The sequence below is a fragment of the Melospiza georgiana genome, chromosome 3, assembly GCF_028018845.1.
Source record: "Melospiza georgiana isolate bMelGeo1 chromosome 3, bMelGeo1.pri, whole genome shotgun sequence".
NCBI classification, from domain to species: domain Eukaryota; kingdom Metazoa; phylum Chordata; class Aves; order Passeriformes; family Passerellidae; genus Melospiza; species Melospiza georgiana.
In genome coordinates this window covers 22209054-22236232 of record NC_080432.1, presented here as the reverse complement: position 1 = coordinate 22236232, position 27179 = coordinate 22209054, and the positions used below count along the sequence as shown (strand labels likewise).

At 37.6% G+C, this 27179-nt stretch overlaps 1 protein-coding gene across 29 annotated transcripts in view; it reads right to left on the bottom strand.

Moving 5' to 3' along the window:
• Positions 1 to 27179, bottom strand: part of NRXN1 (neurexin 1) — a 681183-nt gene that overhangs the window by 330057 nt on the left and 323947 nt on the right. For 18 of the 29 annotated variants that reach the window (XM_058019633.1, XM_058019637.1, XM_058019651.1 and 15 more), the window contains 2 exons: positions 14537 to 14710; positions 8658 to 8777 (listed from right to left, as the gene is read on the bottom strand). In XM_058019633.1, the coding sequence (XP_057875616.1) occupies positions 8658 to 8777; positions 14537 to 14710 (294 nt within the window). Of the gene's footprint in view, positions 1 to 8657; positions 8778 to 9750; positions 9778 to 14536; positions 14711 to 27179 lie in introns of all 29 variants that reach the window. The other 11 variants (XM_058019627.1, XM_058019629.1, XM_058019648.1 and 8 more) reach the window with 1 other exon arrangement.

Sequence of the window (27179 nt, the reverse complement as noted above, 5' to 3'; positions counted from 1 at the left end):
ATTTTAAGTGTCTTTTAGTGTGTGGATGTTTACAGTGAAATGATGTTCTTCTGAATATGTCTGCTTTTAATTCAAAGTGTGGCTTCATTAAAGGAGAGTGATAACATAAAGCTTAGCAGCATGATCATTTCTTGAGAATTACCACAAAATTGACATGCATCCTTAACAGAAACTTTTAATTGGGTTTGTGGGCACCAAACAGCCTCACTTCAGCTGTTCTTCACCCTCCTTTCTACAGTTCCAGCTTTCCAGTACCCAGCCTGGGTGTTGACTGCTTTTAATACAGAGTGGTTTTCCCCAGGCTGGGACTTCATTTTGCAGTTGTCTTCATCAAGCAACCAGACACTAAAAACCTCATCAGATTCCTTCAGTCCTAGGAGCATTGCTGCCATCAGTATTTTTTTCATACTGTTATTACTGACTCTGTTATCTTCTTTCATAATACCCTAGAATACCTGGTCAGAAAATGGCTATGAAGAATTCCAAACACACCATCAGTACACAAGGTTCATAAGGCTCAGTTAAAATCAAATATTGAGGGATCTTAAATGTTGCAGGTGACATTGAGAGTATAAGCACCCTTAGAGATGTATGTGTTGAGAAAAATATGGATATTTCATTTACATTAACTGCTGCTCAAGTGGAGTGGCAGGCCTAAAGTGGCCAAAACAGGTGCAATGTCTATTCTGCAGCATGGGAACAAAATCATAAAAGCCTCAAAAATTTCTGTATAATGCAACCTGTGCCTTTAATTTGGTCTCTTCAACACAATTTACCTAGATCAGAGTCAGGGCATTTTCTTTATTCTGCTTTTAACAGAAAGGTTTTCTTTGCCTAAATCTTCTGCAGGATCTGGCTAAAATGAGCACAGAGAAGGCTGTGTCGAGAGACTGACAAAATCTCACTCTGCAATGAGCACAGGAATGCCTCATACGTGTGGAGTTACTTTGAGTGTAACCCACCTATGCAGCTGTCAAGCCAGAGCACATGCTGAGGAAGAACAGGTTGCCTTAGCAACCCCAGTCCTGTTGTAGAGACTTCAGAAAAACTGAATAATTTTATCTTTCTGAAGCACCATTGTGCCATTGTGCCTAAATACCTTACGCATTAAATAGACATTCATTACCAAGCTCTCCATACACACTTTGAGCTATTTTCATGCTATGGGCTGTAGAAGGCTCTGCTTGGGAAAGGTTTTCATCCTCTTTCTTACCATCTGTGACCCTTGCAGCTGTCATCTATTAAAAAAGGTAGCACTTACTCATTGCCTTTTTTGGGGTTTTTTTTGGAGATGAACAACTGACATCATTCCAGAGCTAAAACTTCTCTTCCAGCTGTGCTGTGTACAATGATTAATCCAGCTCAGAAAACAACCAGGTACAAAAAATTGATTTTAATGTATGATATTGTTAGGATGCTCAGAGGAATCTGTGAGAAGGAATAATGACTGCACTCGACCAGGATGCTTATTATTGTGAAGAGCTTTTGGCTACACAAATTTCGGGTCTGAACTGTACATAATATGCCATTAAATTGTAATAATTGAAAGTTCTAGAGAAAGGAATCTAACGATACCCAACAGAACAATTTTAGTTCCATGAGAATATACTTAATTAACCCTTAATCATTTTCACCTTTATGACACTGGAAACACTTCTAGGATTTGATTTACAAAATTATGATGCCATTAATAAGAGAAAGATATTATTGACATACCAAAATCCAATTTAATTACTCCCTTGATTCCTCCAGAGGCAGAGAGAGACTTGCAATTTTCTGACACTATTTTTAATATTGTGAAATAAAAAAATTATCTCTGAGTAGGCCACAAATTTTGCATAATTGCTTCTGTCTGAGCTACAAGTATGACTATACCAATGTATTTTGGCTACCTTGAAAGTTCTTTTTTGGCTTTTCATGCATCAAGTATCCCACTTAATACTCTTTGCTATTCTTTGCAAGAAATATTCTTGCATAAAAGAATTTCTACAGTGACTGCCAAACAACTTGCTATTATTTTAAATTTTTAAAGGTATAGCTTGAAACGGTTCTAAGAAAATGGAAATTCCTGAACTATTTTAAAAATGGACAGCTCATCTAACTGACCACTCCAGAATTTGAATGTAAACAAGAAAAAAATTCTTAAACTTGTTTTCAAACTGTCAAGAATACCATGCCTGTTCACTTACATAATTAATAGACTGGTATATCTTAGCAAAAAGCTAAAATTTACATACTTCCAAATTTACATACTGCAAGACCCACATAAAAAGAGTAGAGAAAAAAAAATTAACAGAGTTGGGACAAAAATGGCTTGAAAAAATGTTGTCATCTGTGCATCAATCTCTGTAGTTCTTCCTGAAGCATCATGTGCTGCCATATAATATCACAAGGGCATAGCAGTTCAAGGTGAAATCTATCCTGATTAAGTTTCTAATAAAAAACAACAAAAAATAAGTAATCTTGGTTGACAGCCACAGGCAACACTTTCCTTGCACTTTTTACAGCTTTTCTAATTCCAAACACCTCAACTTCTCTGTGTTTTCAAGACGTGTGTAAAGTCCTACTTCCTTTGAACTTTATTCGAATTAGGCCACTGATATTTGTCATCAATAATTCCAGATTTTCCTTGTAGTGAGAATATCAGAAAAGATAAGCTGAGCAAATTGAGATTTCTTCAATTAGTTCATTCCACCATCTTGCCCTACACTGTAATTTTGTGCACAGCTATATTTATTTCTCATGTGTAAAGCGGGTCTCAGTGGCAAAATAATCATATGAAGTATTTAGACTGGTATGTTATCAGGGACAAATATTTTCCATTCTCAGCTACTGGAGATGAAAATCAAATATGTTTTAAAGTACACTTGAGGAATTTCCTATCCCTTTTCTTAATAGCAGGTTATATGTTTATTGGTAGCTAGGAGCTACAAAGCCTTAGCCAGGAATATGTAATATTATTTTGGAAAGTACTGCTGAGAGTGGACATTATGGTTAGTTCAGCTTTCGGCCACTGGATTAATTAAGCTTCTTTGTTTTGTATGTATCCTGCTCACAAAAGTAGCGTTAAGATAGATCTTTCATTCTAGGTTTCAAAAAAGTCAAAAGATGCACTATCCATACTGGTTAAAGCTATTAAAAATGAGAAGGTAATCTATGCAGCAAAATGATTTAAATCCATCCTTTTAGTTACAGTAGACTGGTAATACAAAGTGAATATCACCCTGGTTTGCAATCCAGGAGAACGAAGACTTTGTGAGAGGCAAATGACTACTAAATTCTCAACACCATACAAGAGCTCAGAAGATTGTAGAAATTCAGCGGCAAATGCAAGAAAAAATAATAAATATATTTTTATATATGATAAATATAGTGTGTGATTTTTTTCAAATGTGTATGCACACATCCAAAACATGAAACAGTGCAAGCGTCAGGATATCCACATGTGCCTGTGAGCAATACTGAATTACCTGCCTTGCATCTGGGCTATTACAAACTCACTAATTACATATTCCCAAAGTATAAGGCTCCTGTCTCATTTAGTGTGAGAATGTGCTTGTTTTGATCTGACCTCTTCAGTGAAGGTGGCTGGTGTTTTTAAGGCCATTCATTTAATGCTGAATGCTCACCCAATATTTAGAAGTTTTGTGGTTCAAATTGTACCTCAGTATTACTTAACACACTCTCCAAACACTACAGTGAAGAGAGAATTCAGTTCTTTCTCAAATCGTTATCATGTCAAATTCTCTAATATTGAATTCTCTCATAAACTTTAGCTAATGTGTTTTTACAGTGTCTTGTTTCTAATATCCTCAGTAATAGTCAGAAATCCACCGTTAAATGTGTTCAATGTGAAATATTTAGGATTTGTTTTTCTGGAAACATAGATGTTTCAGTCCCCAGTGCAGAAAAGGGGATCATGAAAGCCAGGACTCACTTGGAGTTGAATCTGGCAAAGACAGGTAAAGTCTTAGCTGAAAGGTATATCTGTAATAAAAACAAATATCAAAAAAATCAAATGCTTTTTGTTAGGCCATGTTTATAATACTGACAGACTTCTCTATTTAAATTAGGGGTTTTGATTTTTTTCTTAATAAACAGTAAAAACAAAATAAAAGAACCTTTTAAAAAGACTTTTATACTTACAGCGGCTGAGAATGTTGAATTGCTAGCCAGGAGAGACTGCATAGTGAAGCACTAACCCTTCAGAAGTGGATTTTAGCGCAAGTGTTGACACAGTGTTAGTTATCACGAGTACAACGCCAATACATTATTCTTTTAAGGTAACAGACAGTGTTGAAACTGCCCTGTAATTTGGCACAGAACACTTCTGTACTAATGCAATATGACAATGTTATTATGTCTGCTATTTTCCATGCCATAATAGCAGTATTTGTTTCTACAAACACGCCATTACGCTCACTAATATGGCTGTACTGAAAGACTGCCCGAATAAAATCCAATGCGAACTTATAGAAAGCAGATAATATCTTATAGATTTGTTTTGCTGTGCCAGATTAATTTTCAACCCTATTCTTATTAAAAAAAAAAAAAATTACTTCCCTGGGAGGATACCTTTCACTACACAACTTGCTGTTAGATATGGTTGCTATGTTCATGATGTATTTTCCCACTGGACGTGCATCCATTTGTAAAAACAGCCACTAATTGTCCTTTTATCCTTTTAGTACAGACTCTTTATGATACCACATGTAGGAAAAACCACTACTGCAAGATTTACATTAATCAGTTTAGCACTTCTGTCTATTATACCTAAAAAGCATTGGTGCCCCAAATCTCTAAATGTCATACCATGTCAAAAGAAAAAATTATTAACCCCATAGCATCTTGGGGTCTAAGTTTGTCCTGCTGTGTTTATCTTCCAGCAGACAGGACATTGCAGCACACTGAAAGCACCCACCTCTGCTAACATGATGGGTTAAGGTAGTATACAGGTACTTCATACTCACTGAACTACTGATATTTGCAACCTTTTAAATTGCTGTTCCCGACTACACTTTTATAACTATAGCCTTACACTTGGATGACCCAGTTCTTCTTTTGTTGGGGTGTATTCCCTTAATTTCTTCTCCTTCCCTAGCAGACACACAGAGGACACTCTTGGACTAGGAAAGAAAACGATCTGCCTTACATGATGTTCATTATGAGAGGACTAAAAACAAAAGAAAAGTTTACATTTTAATTTCTACATATTTATCTCCAAGAGTACACTGAACAGCACAGGAGTAATATGTAGTTGTTATCACAAAAATTGAAGAGATATCTTGCACAGTGAAATGTATTATGCCACTTTCCATGAAACCACTTCTTTCATTATTTCCTCCACACCTCCTCCTTTGGAAATTTAAGATGAGAATGATACAAGTGAAACATTTGCCTGTAAAGGCCAGGAGTGATGCAAGTCAGATCTTCATGCTCTATGGGAAATGCATAGAAAGCATCAGCTCAAAAGCAGCAAGGTAATTTGTGCACATTTATGCAAATTGCAGATGATAGGAAGCTGGGAGGAGCGATTGATCAACCAGATGCCTGTGTTACCATTCAGAGGGATGCTGACAAGCTGGAGAAATGCACTGACAAGAACCTCCTAAAAATGCCAAATCCTGCACCTGGGGAGGAATCAACCCTCACATCAGGGCAAGCTAGGGCTTGACCAGCTGGAAGGCAGCTTGGCAGAGAGGGATCTGGGCATCCTGATAGTCAACAAGTTGCACGTGGGTCAGCAATGTGCTCTTGTGGCAAAAAATGCTCAACACTTGTTGCAATGTTGCAGAATGGTGGAGAGATGTGAGAGATGGTGGTAAAATGCTGCAGAAAGGTTGAGAGATGTGATCTTGCCTCTGTGAGGCAAAGAAAACAGATTTTTCTTAGTGGTTCCCAGTGACAGAGCAAGAGGCAATAGGGACAAACAGAAATATATGAAATATCATTTAAACTTTAGGAAAATATTTGTACCAAGAGGGTGAATGAGCACTGTGACAGGTTTCCCAGAGTGGATATGGGGCCTTCATCTTTGCAGAGGACCCAGACAACCTGTGCAATCTGACTCTGCTCTGAACAGAGGGGTTGGACAGCTCCCCTCTCACCTTGGCAACTTTGTCACTGAAATTTCTTATTAGATATGTCCCCTAAGAACTTGTGGAACAAAACAGAGGTGAGGTGTGATGGGTTAAATCCTGGCTGAGAACGAAACACCCACCCATCTGAACACCCACTCCCTCTTCTCTGAGTGTTGTTTTGTTCCCTCCTCCTTCATCTGTCCAGCATTTTGGCAAGAATGGCACACTTTCTAACTGTGTTTTAATAGAGATACCTTGGGTAAGGGAGTAAGTACTTCTAACTGTTCCTCTTATTACCACTGACACTTATTTTTAAGTGGTCAATTGCTGGGGTTTGAGACTAAAAAAAATCTCTGTCTATGAGATTTTGACATCTTAAGCATTCCATTTTATATACATTTGTATATTCACATGTAAAGTGAGCCGAGGGCCTGCCTGAGTAGCAGCACTGGGTTAAATTTGAGTTTCTGTCAACCAGTGTTGCTCCACGCACAATCTGCAATGGAAAGATGCTCAGGAAGGTGCCCACATCCTTCCTGCAGGGGATGCATTTTCAGCAACAAGCAGCTGCTATTGCAGACCTGTCACTGCCAGGTTTCCTCACATGAAGGGAATTTGTCTTATTTCAGTGCCATGGAGTTTAGTCTGTGGCGTGCAGCCTGGGACACTTTTCAGAAGCCGTAGTAACATTCCATCATTTCTCTTCCCAAACACAGCAGAGAGCAGGCTCAGAGCTTGCAAATGACACTGACAACATCATTTTTCCTCCTTTCTGGCACATTTGCCACTACAGAAATTCTCTCTGGTTAGACGGGCTTTGCAGATTTTTTGGTATCTGAATTAATCTAAGGAGCCAAGATAAAGCAGAAACCAAATGTATTATATTTGCTAGACTCTGCATTCTATTCCAAAATTCAGTATTGAGGATAAATTTATATTTCATGCTTGTGATTAAAAAAAAAAAGTTAAATTTTTTTTTGGGGAATAAAGTAAGTATTCTTATCAATGAGCTTCTAAAAGGACTCCTGATCATCATCAGACATGGAATATTGTGAAATATCTCAATTGTGTGCACTGTAGTCCATGATGTTACTATATAAATGAACATTCACAGGTAAATATCTTTCTTAAATAAGCTCATAATTTGCCACATTTATGCATTACCTGTCACTTGAAGAAATAATTCATAGAATATTCCAGGTCCACACAACAATTACCACTAAAAGTTATAAACTGAGTTTTTCCTTTGTCAGATGTTACATCTGCAACCTTTCTATTCACAGGTTTTAGTTACTTCTGAAACAACTCAAAAGATCACAAAACAGAAATAACAGTGTAAAAGCAAAACAGAAACATTTTTCTCTTGTAGTAGGTAAGGGGATGAAACTTTAAAAATGTATGTTTAGCAATATGACTAATCATGCACATTACTAAGAAGTGCAAACTCATATACATAAAGTAAACCCAAAGTTTTGCTGAAATCATTGAAAGTTTTTCAATATCACTTTTCATTTCTACCATAAGAGCAACTGCAGATCATCCTTTCCCTAGTTTTCAAACTATAGAACTTTCATGGGAATAAATTATTAGCTTTTGCATACAGTTAATTTCCTAGCCCTGCAATAAACACAATTTGAGCCAAAAGCTTTTCAGATTATAAATATTCTGCTGGTTTTGGGTTTGTTCAAGATGGCATGCCTTGCTGTAGAGTGCAGAACCAGACCAAGACAGAAAAATCCAGAATACTTGATCAGGCAGTTATACAACACTTCCTATTGTCAGTCTTTTTTTTTCAGATAAAAGTATACAAACAGAAATAAAAATACCTTAAAGAAATTTCATCTTCTTATGGGTATAAAAATGTGCAATTGGATGTTACAAATGTGATAAATTAAAACCAAAAGTCAGCAGCTTGCTTTTATCATTTACCATGGAACATCATAGCTCTCCATTATTATTCCACCATCACTCCTGCATAATTCTATTTAGATCAATAAGGTTAGTTTGGAATAAAACTACATTATGAAGCTAGTGAATCAGGACCCTTATTTTTGACACATTTAAGCTTTTCCTGGAAGACCAGATGGTTGCTGCGTGTTATTCAGATGAAATCTAAAAGAACTAAAATACTCAGCATGCTTTTATTATTGGCATATTTAGTGTGTCACCTAAAGAAATCCACAAAGGGAGATAATAAGCCTTCTCAACTGTTTCACAGTAATTATAGCCCTTGTGATAGTGCTACATTAAGGTAACAAAATGTAAAACTTGCTTTCAATGAGGAAAAGAATAATCCATTTGAAATATTTATGCAGGGAAGGGACTGCATCAAACAGGTAACCATCAGTATGTTACACTTGGAATCAAATGCAACAAAACCAAGTTCTGCCTGTGTTTGATACTCCACATTGTCCAAAATTTATAAAGCATATTCTTTGTTCTTACCACAAGCCTTACAGATTTTCACAGGGTTTATCAGTCCTGTTAAATGTCTAATATTAAAACAACATAAAGCTTTAGGCACTTGCTTCAAACATTGCCTCAGGTTTGCAGAGGGACATTTTTCCATGTACTTACGGTCATTGCACAGTGGCCCGCTGAAGGAGGTCATGCTGCAGTCACAGCTGAACCCATCCCACTGCTGAAGGCACACGCCCTGGTTTGCACAGGAATCCTCTTGGCACGTGGTGCTGGGGCCTGGTGGGAACACACAGAAAAGGAACTTGCACTTCGTCTCCCAAAGAAAGGCACCTCCCAGTGCGTCACATTGAGGGGCTGCCAACGTCTCAGATCAAATGAGCAAAGAGTTACCGAGTCAAACGCACATAAACTCACTGGTTTTGGAGCAGCAGGTAACATTAAAAGGGGGGGGTTTGCTTTAGTTGTAAGATCACTATGTCAAACACATAAGATTGCACAAAACAGAAGCAGAATTATTCCAGGTACATTGGGAATTTGGGTACATTTGTTGTCAGGTATTTGTTAATCTCGTGTCAGACCATTAACTGGCTAAACATTGTCTAAAAACTTCATTATTTCTTCCTGTAAATACATTTCAAACAGCAAAGCCAGATGCCACAGGAATCAAAACTCTGGGATATGAAAGACTGGATAATGAAATAGAAAAATGAAACAAGTTTTGAGAAATAATAAAACGAAGCTACGTTATTACAATTATTGTAATCCCACAAATTATTTTAAATGATTTAGGTCTGAAATTCAGAGCAGTTTGGGATTCTTAGGCTGGAATGTTGACAAGAACCGATTCACATGCTTTAGGGATCCCATGCAGGTTCCTTCTAAAAGGGGAAATGCAGAAAATCAGACTACTAATGAACTGGCATGCCAAAATGTGACATACACATGAAAAAACAAAGCTACTCTATTTCTAGAGAATCATAACTAGACTACTGAAATATAAAGAAATTTCAAAAAGGAATGATCAAAGCACTAAAGCAATCACTATACAAACATATTCAAGACTGAAAGCCTTTATGCAAGCAATGCTGGAAAATGAAGGTTCATTTAGCCCATTCTTTTAGAGGTGTGAAAGGCAAAATCAGCAATGAAATAGCACACTTTAGTTCTGAAATGTACAGAGCATTTATTGCAGAAATCCAACTGTGCATTGGGGGTTTCAGTCTTGTTTAATACACACAGGGCTATCTACCTTGCAAATCAGCTTTCATCAATGCAACTTTGTCAGCAAAATAAAAAAAAAGCAAAATATAGTAAATGTTAGTAAGCAATATTGAAATGGCAGCAAACACAGAAAAAAACCATTCAGAATAAAGTGCATGCTGCTGTTAAAGAGAGAAAGAAATGCCATATAATGCAAACAAATTAATGCTAATAGCCATAAATCTTCAGGCAAGCCAAAATAAGAAAGCAGTAATTTGCCAGTATTTTACTAGAAATATAATGGTTAATTGAGCTGATGACATGTAAATGGAGGAAAATTAAAAGTGTGGGGTTTTTTTTCTTTCTTGGATTGCTATGAATGCATTAACAGAGTAAATGCATGGCTGAATCCTGACTAGCCCTTTGTCATGTTCAGATACAGTGAATTCAAGAATAATTAGCACCATCATCCTCTGTGGTCTGCCTTTTTCTAGGCCTCTCTCTGTGGCTGGTGAATGAGGACTGAAATAAAGGATGTGAACCACAGTTTACTATGAGCTCTCACACACATTTCACACCACAAGGAAAAATTTGGTTCTGGGATTATAAAATTGTCCCACATTGTTTTGGGGGAGGCACATCAATATCTGTCTGAAATTCCCACAGCCAGTTATTGATGGTAAAGGCGTAAAGTTGGTCCAAAGATTACATAAATAAATTAAAAATTGCACCCCAGAGAGAAATCCACATAACCCTTCTTTCCCAATAAACCTCCAAATATCTCAGTGTGGGATTTGCTTTTGATTTGCTTGTATTTTTAAAAAATCCATATCAATATGATTTAATTCATCTCCATGGCCTCTTCCTTTAAATGAGGCACAGTTCAATCTCTGAAGCAGAGGGAAAGCAGGGTACACTGCATCCCAGTCTTGGCAAAATTATTATTTCTTCTACTTTCTCCCCTTAGGACAATAAAATTAATAATATTAACAAAAGTATTATTAATAATAATAAAATTATTAATTATAATAGTAATAATAATAATGATGATGATGATAAAAAATAATACCACCCCCATCTATAGCTGACTGCAGCAGGCAGACATTAGATAGTGATTTCTCTTTCTTTGGAGTTCTGAGCCCAGAAGTTTAAACATTTGGGCATTACATCACCCTTTCTTGAGCAGAGGATTATAATGAGAGAATTCCCTAGCTGACAAGACACAATTTTTTTCTCACCAGATTCTGCTACTCGGAAACTTTACAAAGCTGAAGTGAAAATATCTGTAGGTGTTTAAATGTTATATATTCATGGATTTATTTACACTTTCGTTATGCAATGTTGAATTTCCTCATCTTTGCAAAAGTAGAGCAGAAGTCACAAGGACTTGAAAGTACATAAACTGCAGGACCCTGTAGGCACATTAGGAACTGCATGTGAAAATACATATTTAGAAAAAATATAGATACAATAAAAAGTGAGGGTGTTTTTTTATTTTTATTATCAAATTGATCCTTAGCACTCTTGGCTTATCTATATTAGTCATTATTCTAAAATTGCCATCAAGACTAGCTTGCATATAAGCATTTCTTTTAGTAAAGTAGGATTATTTTTCCCCAAAGAACAGAAGACAACTGTTTAGTGGTGGTAAATACTATGATATTTACCCTAACAAGTTCATCTTTTCGTATATAAATATTTATTTATTGAAGTACTAAGATAGTTAGTAAAAATATGTAACATACCCTTCTCTAGCCCTTTTTCTTTTTTATATTCAATTTTTTAAATATTAAAATTTATTCAGTCTTCACTGCAGCTGTTTTAATTTACTGAGTTTGGGATCTCCTTACATTTGTCCCATATGAGGGCTTGCATGCAATATATATCGCAATAAGCATTATAAACTGACACATAGATGTTTTACAATATATTATTAAAACAAATTTCTTATCTCACCACCAAGAATTTTCATGTATATTAATTCTGTGATTTTTTTCATGTAGTTCATAAAACACACAAATTGCATTTTATATGCACATATACACACAGTGCATTTTTCTTATAACTATATAAAAATTATGGTTGTATCATATTTTAAGTGGGAAAAGAAAGTACAATTGATTTGACTGGAGGAGAACTGTGTTGACACAACCTGGCTTTGGGGTTTGCCATTAACAATTCAAAGAGCTAGTTAGCATATTTATCTTTCTAGCTGTTAGCTTCTATCTGTTCTACACATTGAAAATTTGTCAAGAAGGTGGATTCTGCCAAGTGTAAATTATATTTCATGTTCAATGATAGAGATATATCTTTGCCTGTGGTTGAAGCTTCAAAAGGCAAACCTTCCAACATGCCTCAGCAATACCATGGGTGACCTTGCTCAAAATGTTTAATGATGCACTTAGGACCATCAAATTATTGAGAAAAACAAATATTTTAAGTACAAAATCTAACAGATAAAATTAATTAGAAGTGCATTATGGCTTCAGAGTTTGACAGTTTGACAGAAGAAAGAAAAAGAGTAGTTGTTGGTTTGGTTTTATTTTTCCCCCTGATGTGTACCTGAAAGTTGGGGAATTCAATCCCATAAATCTGAAAACCAAGTGCCTCACTTCTCAGGACAGATTTTCCAGAACCTGATGTCTTAACACTGGGCATATACCAGCTGTCTTTGGGATTGAGAGTGCTGCTGAATAACACTTCTGAAATTACATCTGCTGCTGTGTCCTGAGCTCTTTGGACCCAATGTCTCAGGGGACCTTCAGGGCTTACACATCTTACAAGTCTCAGGAGATTTCCAGGACTTACACATCCCATGGCAGGGTGAGATTGGTGCACAACTCTCAGCCCTCTAAGGATGGAAAACTCTCATCTCTGTAAGGATGGAGAACTCTCAGCTCTGTAAGGATGGAGAACTCTCAGCTCTGTAAGGATGGAGAGGTCCTGGCTGGACACAGCAGCAGAGGAAGGAGCAGCTTGAGGCATGCAAGGTTTTCCTAGGAGGCACCTGAATTCACAAATGACCTAAATCATCTTTTAGGTGGCAGAACGTTTTTTTGGAAATCTGGATCAATGGTCTGCAAACAAAAGACTGACAGATGGGTCAGACATGAGGACTGGAAGTAAACAAGTGAGATGGAAGAGAAAACTTGCAAGGTTAAGGAGAAAGGTTGGAAGGGGATATTTCATTCCATGCTGTTAAATATTTCCTTCTGCAGGCAGAAGACTTTTGAGGAGGAAGCTCTCTGGGAGCCAGGCAGCACATCTGGTTTGACCAGTTTCTTGTGTCAGCTGATTTTGGTGCTGGAAAAAAATCATTCTCTACCAAAAAGGAAAATAGCTTTATGGCCTTTATGAAATTGTTGGTAGCTTTACTAAATCCACCAATAACTGAGTTGTGCCAGTGGCTTAGAAGGTGAATTCACACACCAGGCCTGTGGCAATATTTCTTTGAAGTACAGAAAATTCATTTATGAAATTACATAATTTCAAAAGAAGCTATGAAATGCATAATGGAATTAAGACATACTTTGACTCTCTGGAGGGATGGTGCAGGGATGAAATTGCTAAAACCATTCAGAAGGCAGAATCTAATTTTCTAAACTCAGTGGCAAACTAATACATATTTTTGCACTCCTGAAAGACATATGCAAAATTCCCATCTTCTATTTTTCTGTAGCTTTACTGTCTGTTTCTATATACTAACAATAGAACTTAAAGTATCTAACTTAAAGTAGCAGATAAAGAACAAAAATGTTCCACTTGTCCAAATGCTCTGTAGGCACAAAAAAAGAGGAGAGAGACTTTATCCACGAGGAAGCTTTATCTCCTAAAACTTGAGGAACCCCCATCTCTCCTTGGATTTTTACAATGTCAATTTGTATACTTAACAAACTTGATATCAAAAGCATTAAGATTTCAACTTGAAATAAATTTTATAATGTCATTTACACATATTTCTGTCCAGAGAAGAATGGCACTTGAGAGAAGGGAGAACATATAAAATTGAACATAAACACAAAATCCAGAATTATGTGAATAAATTAGATATGCAGGGACAGAAAATGTATTCAAATTATTCCATAAACCATAGTAAAAATAATGTGGGATCAAATGACAGCTGGAAAAATAGCTAGAGATTGACATTCCTGAATTAGAAATACACTTCTTCTAATTCTGTCCTCACTTAAATTTCATGATATACCAGATGAGTCTATAAGGACATAATACTTTGAGATAAAACATATTTGTCTGTTACTGATTTCAGATAGAGAGGTTCATATCAATACTAATTTAAGGGGTTAGCAAAAATACAGAAGATAGAAGATTGGTATTAAAAATTTTCATAAATTAGCCTCGAATTAACCAACTCAAAATGTCTGCTTTAAAATTGGAATTACTTAGTTAATGTCTCAGCAGTAACTAATGCCTGAGTGTTATGAAGATATAAAGAACTTCACTGAAGCTAATTGTTACTGTTGTTATCATTAATTAAAACACATCAGTAGTAAACAAAATACATGTAAAAAAATCTTGCTATTGGGAAGTAAGGAACCTACATTTAACATTCTGAAGTTAACTCCTGTTCTCAGATTAATCTCTGTGCTTTAGGGCAGGCATATGCCTGTCCTCATAATACTAAAAAACACAGCCTTTATGTAAGAAGGGGTGAAGCAAGATCAATTAGAAGCAGGTAAAATATAGACTCTTGATATATGGAGTGTAAATATCAAAAAAGCCCTGCAGGATTGGCACAGTACTTTCACTATGATATGTATATATATATATGTATATATAAAAAAACCAAAAAACAACAAAACCAGCATATTTAATACCTTCACATCCTCTCTCTATTTGCCCATTGCAGAAGAGAGCATCTGAGATGAGGTCAGGGAGGCGTCCATTCAAGTCAACTGATGCAAGGCAGCCTTGGAAGCCCTCCTTTGCATGCACCAGCTTGGGCAGGGATTTAAACATTTCTTTGGCCACTCCTCCAATATACAAATCACCTGGTGAGGAGAAACAAATATTAGATACAAAAAAAGAACCAGCAGAACCTTTGACCCGCTTGATCTTCTGGCCTTTTTGTCTGAACGACAGATACATTCTTTGAAATAAAATGTAGAAGAAAATAAACACTGGTAACGTGTAAGATACTACAGCATTTCAGGACTGTGTTTTTTCAAATGTAAATGTACTCTTCAAATTTGCATGGCTGATTACTTAAAAGTACTTGGGCAAGCTTTCCATGTGCCAGCTGACATGTTCAGGAAACATGCATCTATTGCACAGAGGAGAATTAAATCACAGAATCCCCATCTAGAAACTCATCTAGCACTGGCACAATTGTTCATATAATTTATATGTAATTTGTTCAATATTCAGGGAAGCTGGTCACAGACCATGCCAGTGGTGGACACAGCACAGTGAGATAAAAGGCAACAGGATCCACATGAAGTCCATGAATCCGGAATCATCTTTCCAGAAGTACACCAAGGAATAAAAGACTGAGGGACACATGAAAGGAGAAACTTGGAGACACCATTGTTAAACAGCAAAATGATCACCTGTTCCCACTGAAACTCATGTGGCAGCAAGGGGAGTTAGATGCCTTTAAAACAGCAATATGAAAACTGAGCAAATGGAATTTTCTTGCCAAAAAGTTATTCTAATGGCAGACACCTATAACAAATAGCTTCTGTGATGAACCTCAGGCAACTTATTCAGGACTGAAAACCAGGGCTTTTCTCCCTTCAAGTAATTCCTAGCTCTGTGACAGACTTACTTTGGAAGAACATAACTCTAACTTTCCTCTTCAACACCTGAGGGAAGAATGCTTTTTTGTTTTAAAACAATTCAGGCTCTACATTCCTTTCACGTGTTGGGTGTGTCTGGCAGACAGAACAGTCACCTTTCAATCCAACATCACCATAAGAACCTCCCTAAGTATGCCTCAAGTGTCAGCCTGCAGGTTTAACCAGGCATTAAATCCTCATTGATGACTGTATTTTGTTTACCAGCACAAATTTGTGGCAGTTTATCTGAATATACATTCTAATCTACATTGTGCTTTCCAGAACAACCCCCAGTCTGGCTGATTTTGGAGCCTAGGCCACAAGACCAGGTGCTCTAGTGACAAAGAGTGTTTCTGCATGACTTCAAATGTAAAATTGTTGATTTCCTAAGTGATTTCTGAGCTTTGTAGGCAGCTTTTTCAGAATGTACTATTGTCACTACCCCATGGGGCTAATTTTAATCTCCCTCTGATTGGTGTAAATCACAGATAACACCTTTTACTGCTTCTCCTGGCATATTTCTTGTTTGAAAGAGACTGCAATTTAGTGCTGTTTGTAATGGTTTACAGTTTACCTATGAGGAAATAACCTGAAATGAATAAATGTCTGTAAGACTGAGAAAAATTTTGAGTCACCACGTATCATCCCTAAAATTCAACTGCATTTGAATTAGTGAAATAAAGAGAAAATGGAACATGCTTACGAAAATGCTTATCAACACATAGAATTTATAAGCAAACCAACCAAAAGTCTTAGCAACCTTGGTAGCATCATATATTAAGACACCTCAAACTTTATCCATTCTATGTAAATAATTTGGAAAATAAGATTGTGCTTTCTTCTAGAGCTCTGAGGTACATTGTAAATCTCACAAGCATGAGATTAAACATAACAGATTAAAATATGGTGATCCATCTGTTACCACAAATGGGATCTAATTCATTCACAGCAGAAAGATTCCTGCATTTTTTCAATCTGCTGAACTGAAAACAAAGTTAAAACACTTGTGTCATGATAAAGGTTCTTTATCTTTTTCTCAGCCAGGGCACCTATAGAGCAAAACCTTTCCAGGTTTCCTGAAGTTTTGTGCCTTCAGTCTCTGCCAGCTCAGAATAGAGAAATAATTTACCTCAACTGATCCAAATAGACTTAAAAGAGGGAAACCATTCCAGAGAATAGTATTAAGAAAATCACTTATATGATAAAAAACTTAAACTTGATCTATTGCACATGACATGTGCAACCCCTTTTTAAAAATATACTGTCCAAGCAACCCTTTTTATTCTGTGATTAGTTACATCTTTAAAACCACAACCTTTCAGATTGATCCCCTGCCAATTCCTGATATCCATCTCTCGAACCCATTGAGATTGCAATATACAGTCATGCAGTAGCTGCCAGTTATGATGGATGGCTAGCAGAAATCCAGGTCAGTGTGCCAACATATAAACTGGAACTCAGAATATTTTCTCCTGGAAGTATACACTGGAGCATTGCCAAATAGGTATCATGTGCAGTGAAGTACAATTTATTGAGTCTAAATAAGCTGCACCCCTACAGCTTACTTACAGTACCTTAAGAGTGCTTATAATTAAACTGATGAATTTGTATTATTAAAGATACAAATTTTACAAATACATGTTCTGGGTAATATTTCAATTTCATTGATGTCCAAAATACCTTTGAGTTCTGCTTTTCAAAATCAAATGTGCATGTAGTTCACACCTAAAACACAAATACATATCTTACGCATTGAGCAGCCATACTGACTATTAGACTTCACCTTTTATAAAGTATATAAAAGTATTTTTATGACTATGAGGTAATCTTCCCAGATTTAATATCAAATGTTTAATACCATATGTGTTTTGAGTTTGCTGCTGCTGGCATGAAAAGCACTTTCTCTCAGACACAAAATTTTGCAAAGCTCTGGAATTAAATATCAGATTTTTATTTTTGTTTTAAAGTTAGTTAATTTAAAAAAAAAAGAAATCTTCCATCTTTATCTGCCATCACAAAATGTTTGTATTGTTACTTTTATTTCAGTTAATCACATGCTACTTTCATGTTCGTCTCTATGAAGAAATGGTTTCCAACAAAACTCAATCCATTAGACTTTCAGGCAAGACAGGATTGCAGAAAATATTGTTAATTAAATTTTATGTCAAACATGTGATGACAGATATTCAGAAAAGATAAAAGATTTTCCCTGTTCCTACTAAAAGACATCAGAGGACTCAACATAGTGCAATACAAATTCCCTTTCTCACTTATGTAAGTACAGCTTCACTACTGGAAATTTTACTCCAGAGCAAACCCCTTGTTGTGCAGCTGCCCACTTACAGGTGTGAATTACACACAAGTTATTTCATGAAGAAAGGTACCACAGTTCATCAGATCAATAGTACAAGCTTATGACACTGTGTAAACTGGCTGGAGCCTAAATGCAACACTAATGCTACACTTCTACCCACTGAAAATGTGAAACCATCATTTCTGGAACTAAAGTTCAGCTGCTGCCTTCCTTGTACATGTTATCTTGTAAAGTTCAGTTTGATTTTTAAATGTGTCCCTGAAAACATCTTATTTTTCTCATATTAATCCTGATTTTCTTTAATTTCTAAAGGAAAATGGCAAATTTACATAAAATATATGCCAATTGTCATAATATATGCCAATTGTCATAGACAAAGTGGCAGGTAGTAAAGAAAGAGGTGAGGTAATAGAGTGACCCAAGATTTCCTTCAGATCATTAGAAAAGCCTCAAATAAAGCAATTTACTTGAGAGCAGATCTCACAACTTTCCTCTTTTTCCTTGTATTTAGAGTCAGTGCACAGATATATATTTTTCTTTTTTTTCTTTTTTTTTTTTTTTCGGAGTGGGAGGATTGTCTCCTCCCTTTGTTTTTCTGAGGCAAAAAGAAAAAAAAAAAGGAAAAAAAAAGGTGTGCATGGCAGGTCAGAGGAATCAGCACTTTCAGAGCTAGACCTGCTCATGGCAATGATGGCACTGCTCAATTATGCCATAAGAACTCCCAAAGAGAAGATTTTAGTGGGTTTAATCTGCATCTTTTACAGGTTCTGCAGATCCTCAGTTATTCCCACAGGATCTTCCCTATTTACACCTATTAATCTCTTTCCTGATTTAGAGCTGATTTGTGCTTTAACAACAAGTAAATTTAACACAGAAACAAATTGCTAGCTAATAAATTAACCCGAGTTCTCAATGTATTCATTACTGGAATCACACTTATGCAAAAGCACATAGAGCACCACACAACAGTGAGTCACACACAACTGTTGGTAAAACAAATGCCAAGTCCTCCTGTAATAGCTCATCTTTTTTTATCCCAAGCCTCTGCATTTCTTCAAAATAAGAACTTTGCAAATGCTAAACCAAAGAAATGTGAAACAAAGATTGAAGATGCTGTTCTATTTTCTGACTAGCTAACAGCAATTATTAAGTGTTATTATCTGTCACTAGTGACATTGCTGACAGGTCACTTCACTGGTTTTTCTCCTTTTCTCCATTCCTGAGAATTCTTACATGATATATGCTGGTGGGCAAAAACTATTAACTTCATTTAACAGCTACCATTGTCTTCAAACATCAGAAGAGAGGGAATTGTTTTCCATGTGTTTATGGTGGTAACAACATAAGAATGCTGCTCAGGTGTCACTGGTGCACCTGGACCCCTTAACAAACCAGCAGCAGTTTGATACAGCAGATTTGTGACATCAGGCAACAAGTAGTTTAGCCAGAACATAGTTGGACTTGTTTACTCTCCTAAATCTGAGTGCTTTGTGTACATATCTGGTGTTCATTTCTTGAGCACCTTTGATGACAAGAAAGGAAAACCGTTAATTCAAATATGGCCATATGTATGACTAAAAAAAAAGAAAAATAAGGAGGAAATACAGCAGTGGAAGGATTTGTGGCTTGACTTTTTCATAATTCATAAAGACAATATCTCTGGAATATTTTTATATGCCTGAAAAAAAGCATCTTCAAATGCATCATGCTCTCCAAGAGCAGACATTGTCTCCCCCAATCTCTTGTTGTGCTGCTGGTTTTAAAAGTACTTTCAGCTGTTGTCCTAATTTCTCTTTCCTTTTGGAAGAAGTTGCTTTGTCATGTTTCTAATGTCACATTGCACTAAATCACTACCATGGCTAGGATTGAGAGTGCTTCTGTGGTGTACTAGGGTGGTGTTACTCCCCAGGAAGGAGATGGATGGCCCTGGCATACCGTGGTGGATTCTGAAAACACAGCAGGCATTTCCACAATTCCTTCATATGACACACAAAAATACAAAGGAACATCTGGCTGTGGTGAAGCCAAGGTGTCAGGCACACTTTTCTCCAAATATGCTAGCTCAAAATGATCAAGCATAAAACAGCGTCTTCCCTCAGGCAGGCAAAGACAAAGGAGGACTGCAAAGACTGAGAAATGCCATAGGGAAAGTCTAATCTCAAAAGAAAAAAAAAGTGCTCTCTTTATTCCAGTCCCTCCTAAAACAGATGAGCTGCCCTTACCACATCAATAGAAATCACTTTGTAGTATCTTAATAATTGTTCTACAAACTTCATTGTGCAACTCATCCCAGGACGACCCACACAATCCCAACTCATGGTATCTTTAAGGCAACTGAATTGTAAAAATAAATTGCTCTATACAGGCTGAATATTTAGCACTGGCTGAAAGAACAGAAACCTGTTCTGGTGTCTGGTCACCAGACAAGGGCTGTTGTCTCAAATGGAAATGTCAGGTAGGCTTTCAGATGTCTTTGACACTCACTGAAATATGGGAGCCTACTTGGCCCTGATGACCTTCTCACCTCCTCAGTGTACAAAATCACCTTTTGCACCTTTACTTTGGGCAATAGGCAGAGAACAGTAGAGATTTTTATTTCAAATTTCAGTACACACTTTAGAAAAGGAACTGAGCCTGAATGGTGGGTGAGTGGTCATTCCAGAGTCTCTCCTCACCTTCATCAACCCTGAGTAAACATTTGCTCTTCGTTCCATATTAAAAAAATGTCTGCTCCTTAAAAAAACATTGATGAGACATAATTGCTCTTTTTTTTTCCCCATAAACCAAGAAGCCTGCTGTGATCATAGCCCACTAATAAACAGAAGAACTGTTGACAAAGGCTTAAATGCTGCATCCACACAGCTTCTGCAGCGCATACGCTCCAGCATATGGCTTTTCAAACCCCCTTTGCAGGAGAGAATATGCACTTTGCTGTGCATTCACAGGCCTGCTTGCTACTAGAGCAAAGCATGACTGGATTTTGTCTACCACTTGCAAGGCAGGGCACTTGAGGCAAGACATGAAAATGTAAACTTAGTGTTTTATGTCCACTTACTCACTTCAAAGAGTCCGTTCTGTAGCTTCAGTATTGATTTGTGGTTGATGTCTTTTGGTTTTGATGTGATTTTTTTTTTTTAAGAAAAATAGTCTTTTCAAATATTTTTCCTATTGGAGTGATGAATTCTTTCACTTTTAGACCCTCTCTCACCTAAGGAGGGAAAGGGTGGCTAGTTTACTTGTCCAGGCTATGCTGAGTTATCTGTCCTTTCAAATACTTCAGGCAAGAGGCTGCTTTGTGATGTGACAGGTGGTGGCTTTCATCTTTCGCATTCCCTATACTGATAACCAAACAAGGCAAAATGTTTACAAGCAAATGAAAAGGAAAAAAAATAAAGAAGCATTTCTAGGTTAGCAAGTCACTCTTTTGGGAAGGAATATAGAAACTGATCTTTTCACCCCAATTCTACACTGCTTTCAGTATCTTGCCTGAATACACCATTAAATGTATTAGGGAAAGAGAAAAAAAAAAAAAAAAAAAGAAAACACCAGCACTGAAATGCTGACATTGTGAGTTTTCTTTAGGCACACTTATTGGCACAATAGTGCATATTGTAGTTATTTGTCAAGAGAATTGAACTTTGAAGATATTTCTTCCTTTGAGTGATACTTTACTGTTCTTTTTACAATTTCACTGTAGCAGTGCCCTGTAGTCCACACTGACAGAAAAAAAAAAAAAAGGCAAGGAGAATTAAGAGGAACCAGAAAGAATTTACAGTTTATAGGTGCACCAGGAACAGCATCCTTCAGTTTTCACTTGCCACCAATTCCCATGGCAGTCCACAGTGAGGATACAGGTGCTGCTCTACCTCCAATCTCCTGATTCCATCACACTACTCAGAACTACACTGAAGACTGTCCACAGTTCCACAAATATTCCTCTGCCAAGAAACTATTCCTTGTGCTCTGCTGGATTCACTGTCCAAATCTGCACTCACCTCTCAGTGCTCAGATTTCATTCTTATTACAATTTTCAACTCAGTTTAGTGCTGCACAGGGATGACAAAAATGTGCCCATGTTTCACAGGCAAATAAAGCTGTGTCATGGGGAGTGCTGGTGTGTGAGAAACAGCAAACACAAACAACATCCTCAGGAGATAAGCACTGAATAAACAAAAGGAGGTATTCAAGAAGTAAGTGTTCACATCTGAAGACTTCTCCAGATTAAAATCCACCATTTCCCCAACAATTCTGTTCTCAAAAACAATTATTTTCCTCACAAGAAACAGTCACATAAAAACATTTAACATTTCCCTGACAACAATATTCCTCAGAGTCCCAGTTGCTCTATTTCTCTTTGCTTGTTTTTACCCCCACTAATGACTAGATGAAGAGCACCAGCATTGAAAAAGATTAAACAGATGTAAAACCAAAGCAGTCTGCTTGTGCAATGGACTGTGAGCAAAGTTGGTGATGCATGTTAAATGGTAAATAATAAAATCTAATTGCCATATAAATGTGCGTGGCAATCCATCTCCCACATAATCAATGCTGGGCCAATTACTCTGCATCAGAGGGTGGCTGTGGTGCAGAGGTGAGCCATTCAAGCACATCAAATGTCCTTCACTTCTTTCCTGTTCTGATCACTTCTGGAGATTACACACACCTCAAAAACAGACAGAATCTAACAAAGCTGGCATTTGCATGGCACAGTATATTCAGATCTCCCTTCCTCCTGCTCTAATTTTTTCATTCTCTGCTTTATCAGCCAACACATGCTTTTATAGCAGAGCTTACTCCTGAAATAGTGAAGAATTCCTCTTTCCAACAAACCTACTAGACCTCAGAGATCATCATCTGCAAAACTCTTCCTTTGGCTAGAGCTCCACATAAAGCTACCGACCAGCCGAGATGCTGGACACTCTCATTTGGAATGCAGGCTGGCAGAGAGTAATTTTTATATGAGATTTCTTCTGATCAAGACAATCACATTCAGACTCTGAGGATATTCCACGGAGCTGCCCTTTTGCAAAAAGGATTGCTCAGTTAAAATACCAAGGTTAATGAGGGTTCACAGCAGCACATTTTAAGGCAAATTTAGGTTGTGCTTCTTCACTCTGTGTATCTGTGGGGGGGCTAGGATGCAGTGGATGCATAATTATGCTAAATATGCAGAGGTTTTTGTAAGTTTTAAGAGCATCTATGTTTCCTGTATAATTCTTAACATAACTTTTACTTGGTGCTCCAGATAGGCTTGAAAGAAATTCCACAATTACCAGCAGGAATAACCTGCATGTCAAACAGCTGTAGGAATGAAGGCAAATCTATCCAGTCACATAGGTATGAAACTCTGAGAACAGGAGAAAAGAGGCAGAAAACAAAAACCTTTCCAACATGAACTGATCTGACAGATTATTGCATTGTTGTTGACTTCACAGTACAAGCTCTAGAATATCTTCATTTAAACTAGAACTACTGAAATAGATTTTCAATTTTTTTACCCCATCTTACAATTTTGGTAATTTGGATACAATTTCTGAAGGCTTAGCACTACCAAAATTATTTTCACAACCCGGTAGACGGCATTGTTTAGAAGCAGCGTGTGAAAAGTGGTAAAAAAAGGAGGATAAAGGAATTCCCATTGGACCAGGTTGTCCAATGACCTATTGTTATCTACTCCTAGAACTTTGCCACATAGGAAGATTCCAAAGAAGAGATCTAAGTCCCTTGTTTTTCCTCTGTACAGAGCCTGCTTTCCTTCCCTATCATGAAGACAAAGTTGCATTTGCCATTGTCTACTCCAATAGGTCACACTGGGAAGATCTATTTGCTGTTGACAGTACTTGGAACAGAACATTATTTCTGCATGAAGAATTCACAGCCCACTGGCAAGGTCATTACATTTAGCTCAGGCATGATTATTTGAGAAATTTAAGCATTAATACTTGCTCATTTGTAAAATGTTCTGTGCTTCTAAAAGTTTTGTTTCTCTAATGATAAAAATGTAAACGATCACTGCTGTTGATGGAGACCTTGCAATGTAGAGAAAAAATCATATAATGAGGCAACAATAATAATTGCCTCAGTATAAAACAACAGAGAGAAATATTACATGAAATTAAAACAGCTTCAATTTCCACTGCTGAAACAGAAATTCCTGTTTCATTATGATCAAGATTAACTTAGCTCAGCATGAATAACCTGCTTTGACAGGCAAATGAAATATCAATAGATTAAGGGACTATTGCAAATCATCAATGAATATGCCAGGCTAGTAGATCTACTGATAATTTAGTTAATTGCATTCAAAGTTTACAAGGATGAATTAATTGCCAAGCAAATCTTTATGCACATTAAAGAACTCTAATTTGATGCATTTGCAAAATCACTGGTGATACCAGAAATTAATAGAACTACTTTTCTTTCAGGTGCTTCAGTCTAGTCTGTTTTCACAGTACTGGACAAAACAGCAAATGGAAAAGAAAACATAGATAAAAGCAGCAGCCCTGTCTCAAAAGAATAAAGGAAGCTAGGGGCCGGTGAAGAGACACAGAAATAAAAGTAAAACAGACAACAAGAGATCTAGACAGGTTATTTTAATCCAAGTAGGCTGATTCTGATGTGTACTCTAATAGGAATAGCATTTTTTGAGGATGCAGTGATATAACAGCCCAGGAATAACATATGACTGACAATGGGCTCTAAAACTGACATTTGGGAAGGCCACATGAAAGATGATGACAGTGAGACAAGTTGAAATTATGAATGTCAGTTCAAAAAAGCAGGTCTTGACAAATGAAATGATGCACAGGAAGCAAAAGTTAACACATAAATGCTGAGCTGTGCAAGGTTTTTTCCAGAATGGTGATTTCCTTCTAAAAAAATATATATAGTTAGCCCAATATCAAGATTAGGATGACTGCAGATCATCTTAGAGGATACAGCATATCTGTGAATATATTCTGTAATCTGTAAAGTTTCAAATTGGATTGGATACTGAAGTACTGAAACTACTAACTCATATAAAAGTTTGTAACTACTTATTGTTCCATTTAAAATAACTGCAGCAGTCTTTACCTTCTTGTTTGGTAAGAGTACAATATCTTAGGTTCTAATTTCAATTTATAAACAATTAAAATGCTAAAATATTTTAATTTTCTGATGGGTATGCCAAGGGAATTCTGATTGAATTTTGCAGGGTTTTTTATGCCTGCTGTTTAAAAAAGTGTGTGAAAGCTCTGGGGATTAAAATACTGCCTATATGTGTAGGAGAGAAGCAAGAGGAAGATTAAACCCTGGTAGGTAAGTGGATATAAAGTGTGCTTGAGGATGTCCTCCTCCTCGGAAGCAGATCATGCATCTTCAAGTACTTATAAAATAAAATAATTTCTGACAGAACTACAGTTTCCCATACCACACTGAAAAAAAAATACGTGGAGAGGGAAGAGGCATTATAGACATTGTAAAACTCACAGCCTGAAACAGGGAGACAACATTTCTTTGGCAACAGAGAGGAGCAAGGACCACAAAATGGTTTGTGTTGAAATGGACCTTAAAGATCATTCTTTTCCAACCCCTTTGCCATGGGCAGGGATATCTTGCAGTAGACCAGGTTGCTCAAAGCCCCATCCAACCTGGCCTTAAACATTTCTGGGGATGGGTCATCCACAGCTCCTCTGGGCAGCCTGTGCCTCACCAACCTCACAGGGAAGAATTCCTTCCTAATATCTCACCTAAATCTACTCTTTCAGTTTGAAGCCATTCCCCCTTATCCTGTCACTACAGGCCCTTGTAAAAAAAGTCCGTCTCCAGCTTTTTTCCAGGCTTCCTTCAGGAACTGAAAGACAAAAATTAGGTCACCTCAAAGCCTTCTCCTTTCCAGACTGAGCAATCCCAACCCCCTCAGCCTTTCCTCATAGCAGTGGTTATCCATCCCTCAGATCATCTTGGTGGCCTCCTCTGGCCTGGCCCCAGCAGCTCCCTGTCCTTCCTGTGCTGGAGCCCAGAGCCGGATGCAATATTCCAGCTGGGATCCCAGCAGGGCAGAGCAGAGGGGCAGAATCCCCTCCTGCCCTGCTCCCCACGGTGCTCCTGACACAGCCCAGGACACATTTGGCTCTCTGGGCTGCCAGCACACGTGGCCAGGTTGTCAGCACCCAGGAGATCCCTCTGGCTGTCCTGAGCAGCCAAGACCCCTGCCAGGGGGCTCAGAGACCCTGGCACAGAGCCCAGAATGCCCCTGTGGTTTTGATTATGACCTGTGGAGCAAATTACCAACCTTGTATGAAAATCAGCAAGCCACAGCAGTTTAGGGAGGATAATAATGAAGTTATCACAGGGTGGAAAAGTAGATTTTAGGGTTTTTGGTATGGGGGTTCAGGAGGCAAGATGGAGGGAATTGGGTGTGTCCAGCCTTTCCCCTTCTTCTTCTTCTTGGCCTCCATCTTCTGCTGTGATGGTGACACTTACAGATTGGTTTAGAGTAGAAGCTCACTGTCTAACACAGGTGATAGGTATTGGGAAGTAATTGTAAACATTGTATACGTAGTTTTTAGTATAAAGACATAACATCACCCCGGGGACAGGCAGAGTGCCTGGAACTGTCTTGCTGAGCTGACCTCAGCAGGTCAGGAGAAAATTTTTTATAGATAAGATACAATGAACAACCTTGAGAGTGAGAAATGAAGAGCCCTGACTCCTTCTTCAAGCTCCTAGCTGAGAAAAGAGACTTTGGAACTCTTCTTGGGGTCACTCTGACCAGCTAGAGATCCCAACACCAGGTCACATCCAGCCCCCCATCCACCAGCACCCCCAAGTCCTCCAAGGCAGGGCTGCTCTCGATCTGTTCATCCCCCAGCCTGTGCTGACACCAGGGTTTGCCCCATCCCAGGTGCAGCACCTGGTTCTATTAAACCTCATGAGAGCACAATGGGCCAACTTCTCCAGCTTGTCCAGGTCCCTCTGGATGGCATCCTGTCCTCAACCACACCAGCCAGCCTGGTGTCATCAGCAAATATGCTGAGGGTGCACTCAATGCCTCTCTCTATGTCAATAACAAAGGTATTTAATAACACTGGTGCCAACAAGGACCCCTGGGAGACACCACTTGTCACTGCTGTCCATCAGGACTTTGAGTTGTTGATCATCACTGGATGCAACTGTCCAACCATTTTCTTACCCATCATTAAATCCACCTCTCTCCAGTTTGGGGAAAAGGATGTTGTGGCTAACCGTGTCAAAGGCTTTACAGAAGTCCAGATAAATGACATCTGTAATCTTTCCCTTGTCCACCAATGTAGTCACTCCATGAAATAAATAATTTTCTCTTGCTTTTTCCTGTGCCCTTTGAGGCTACTCAGAACATCAGAGCAC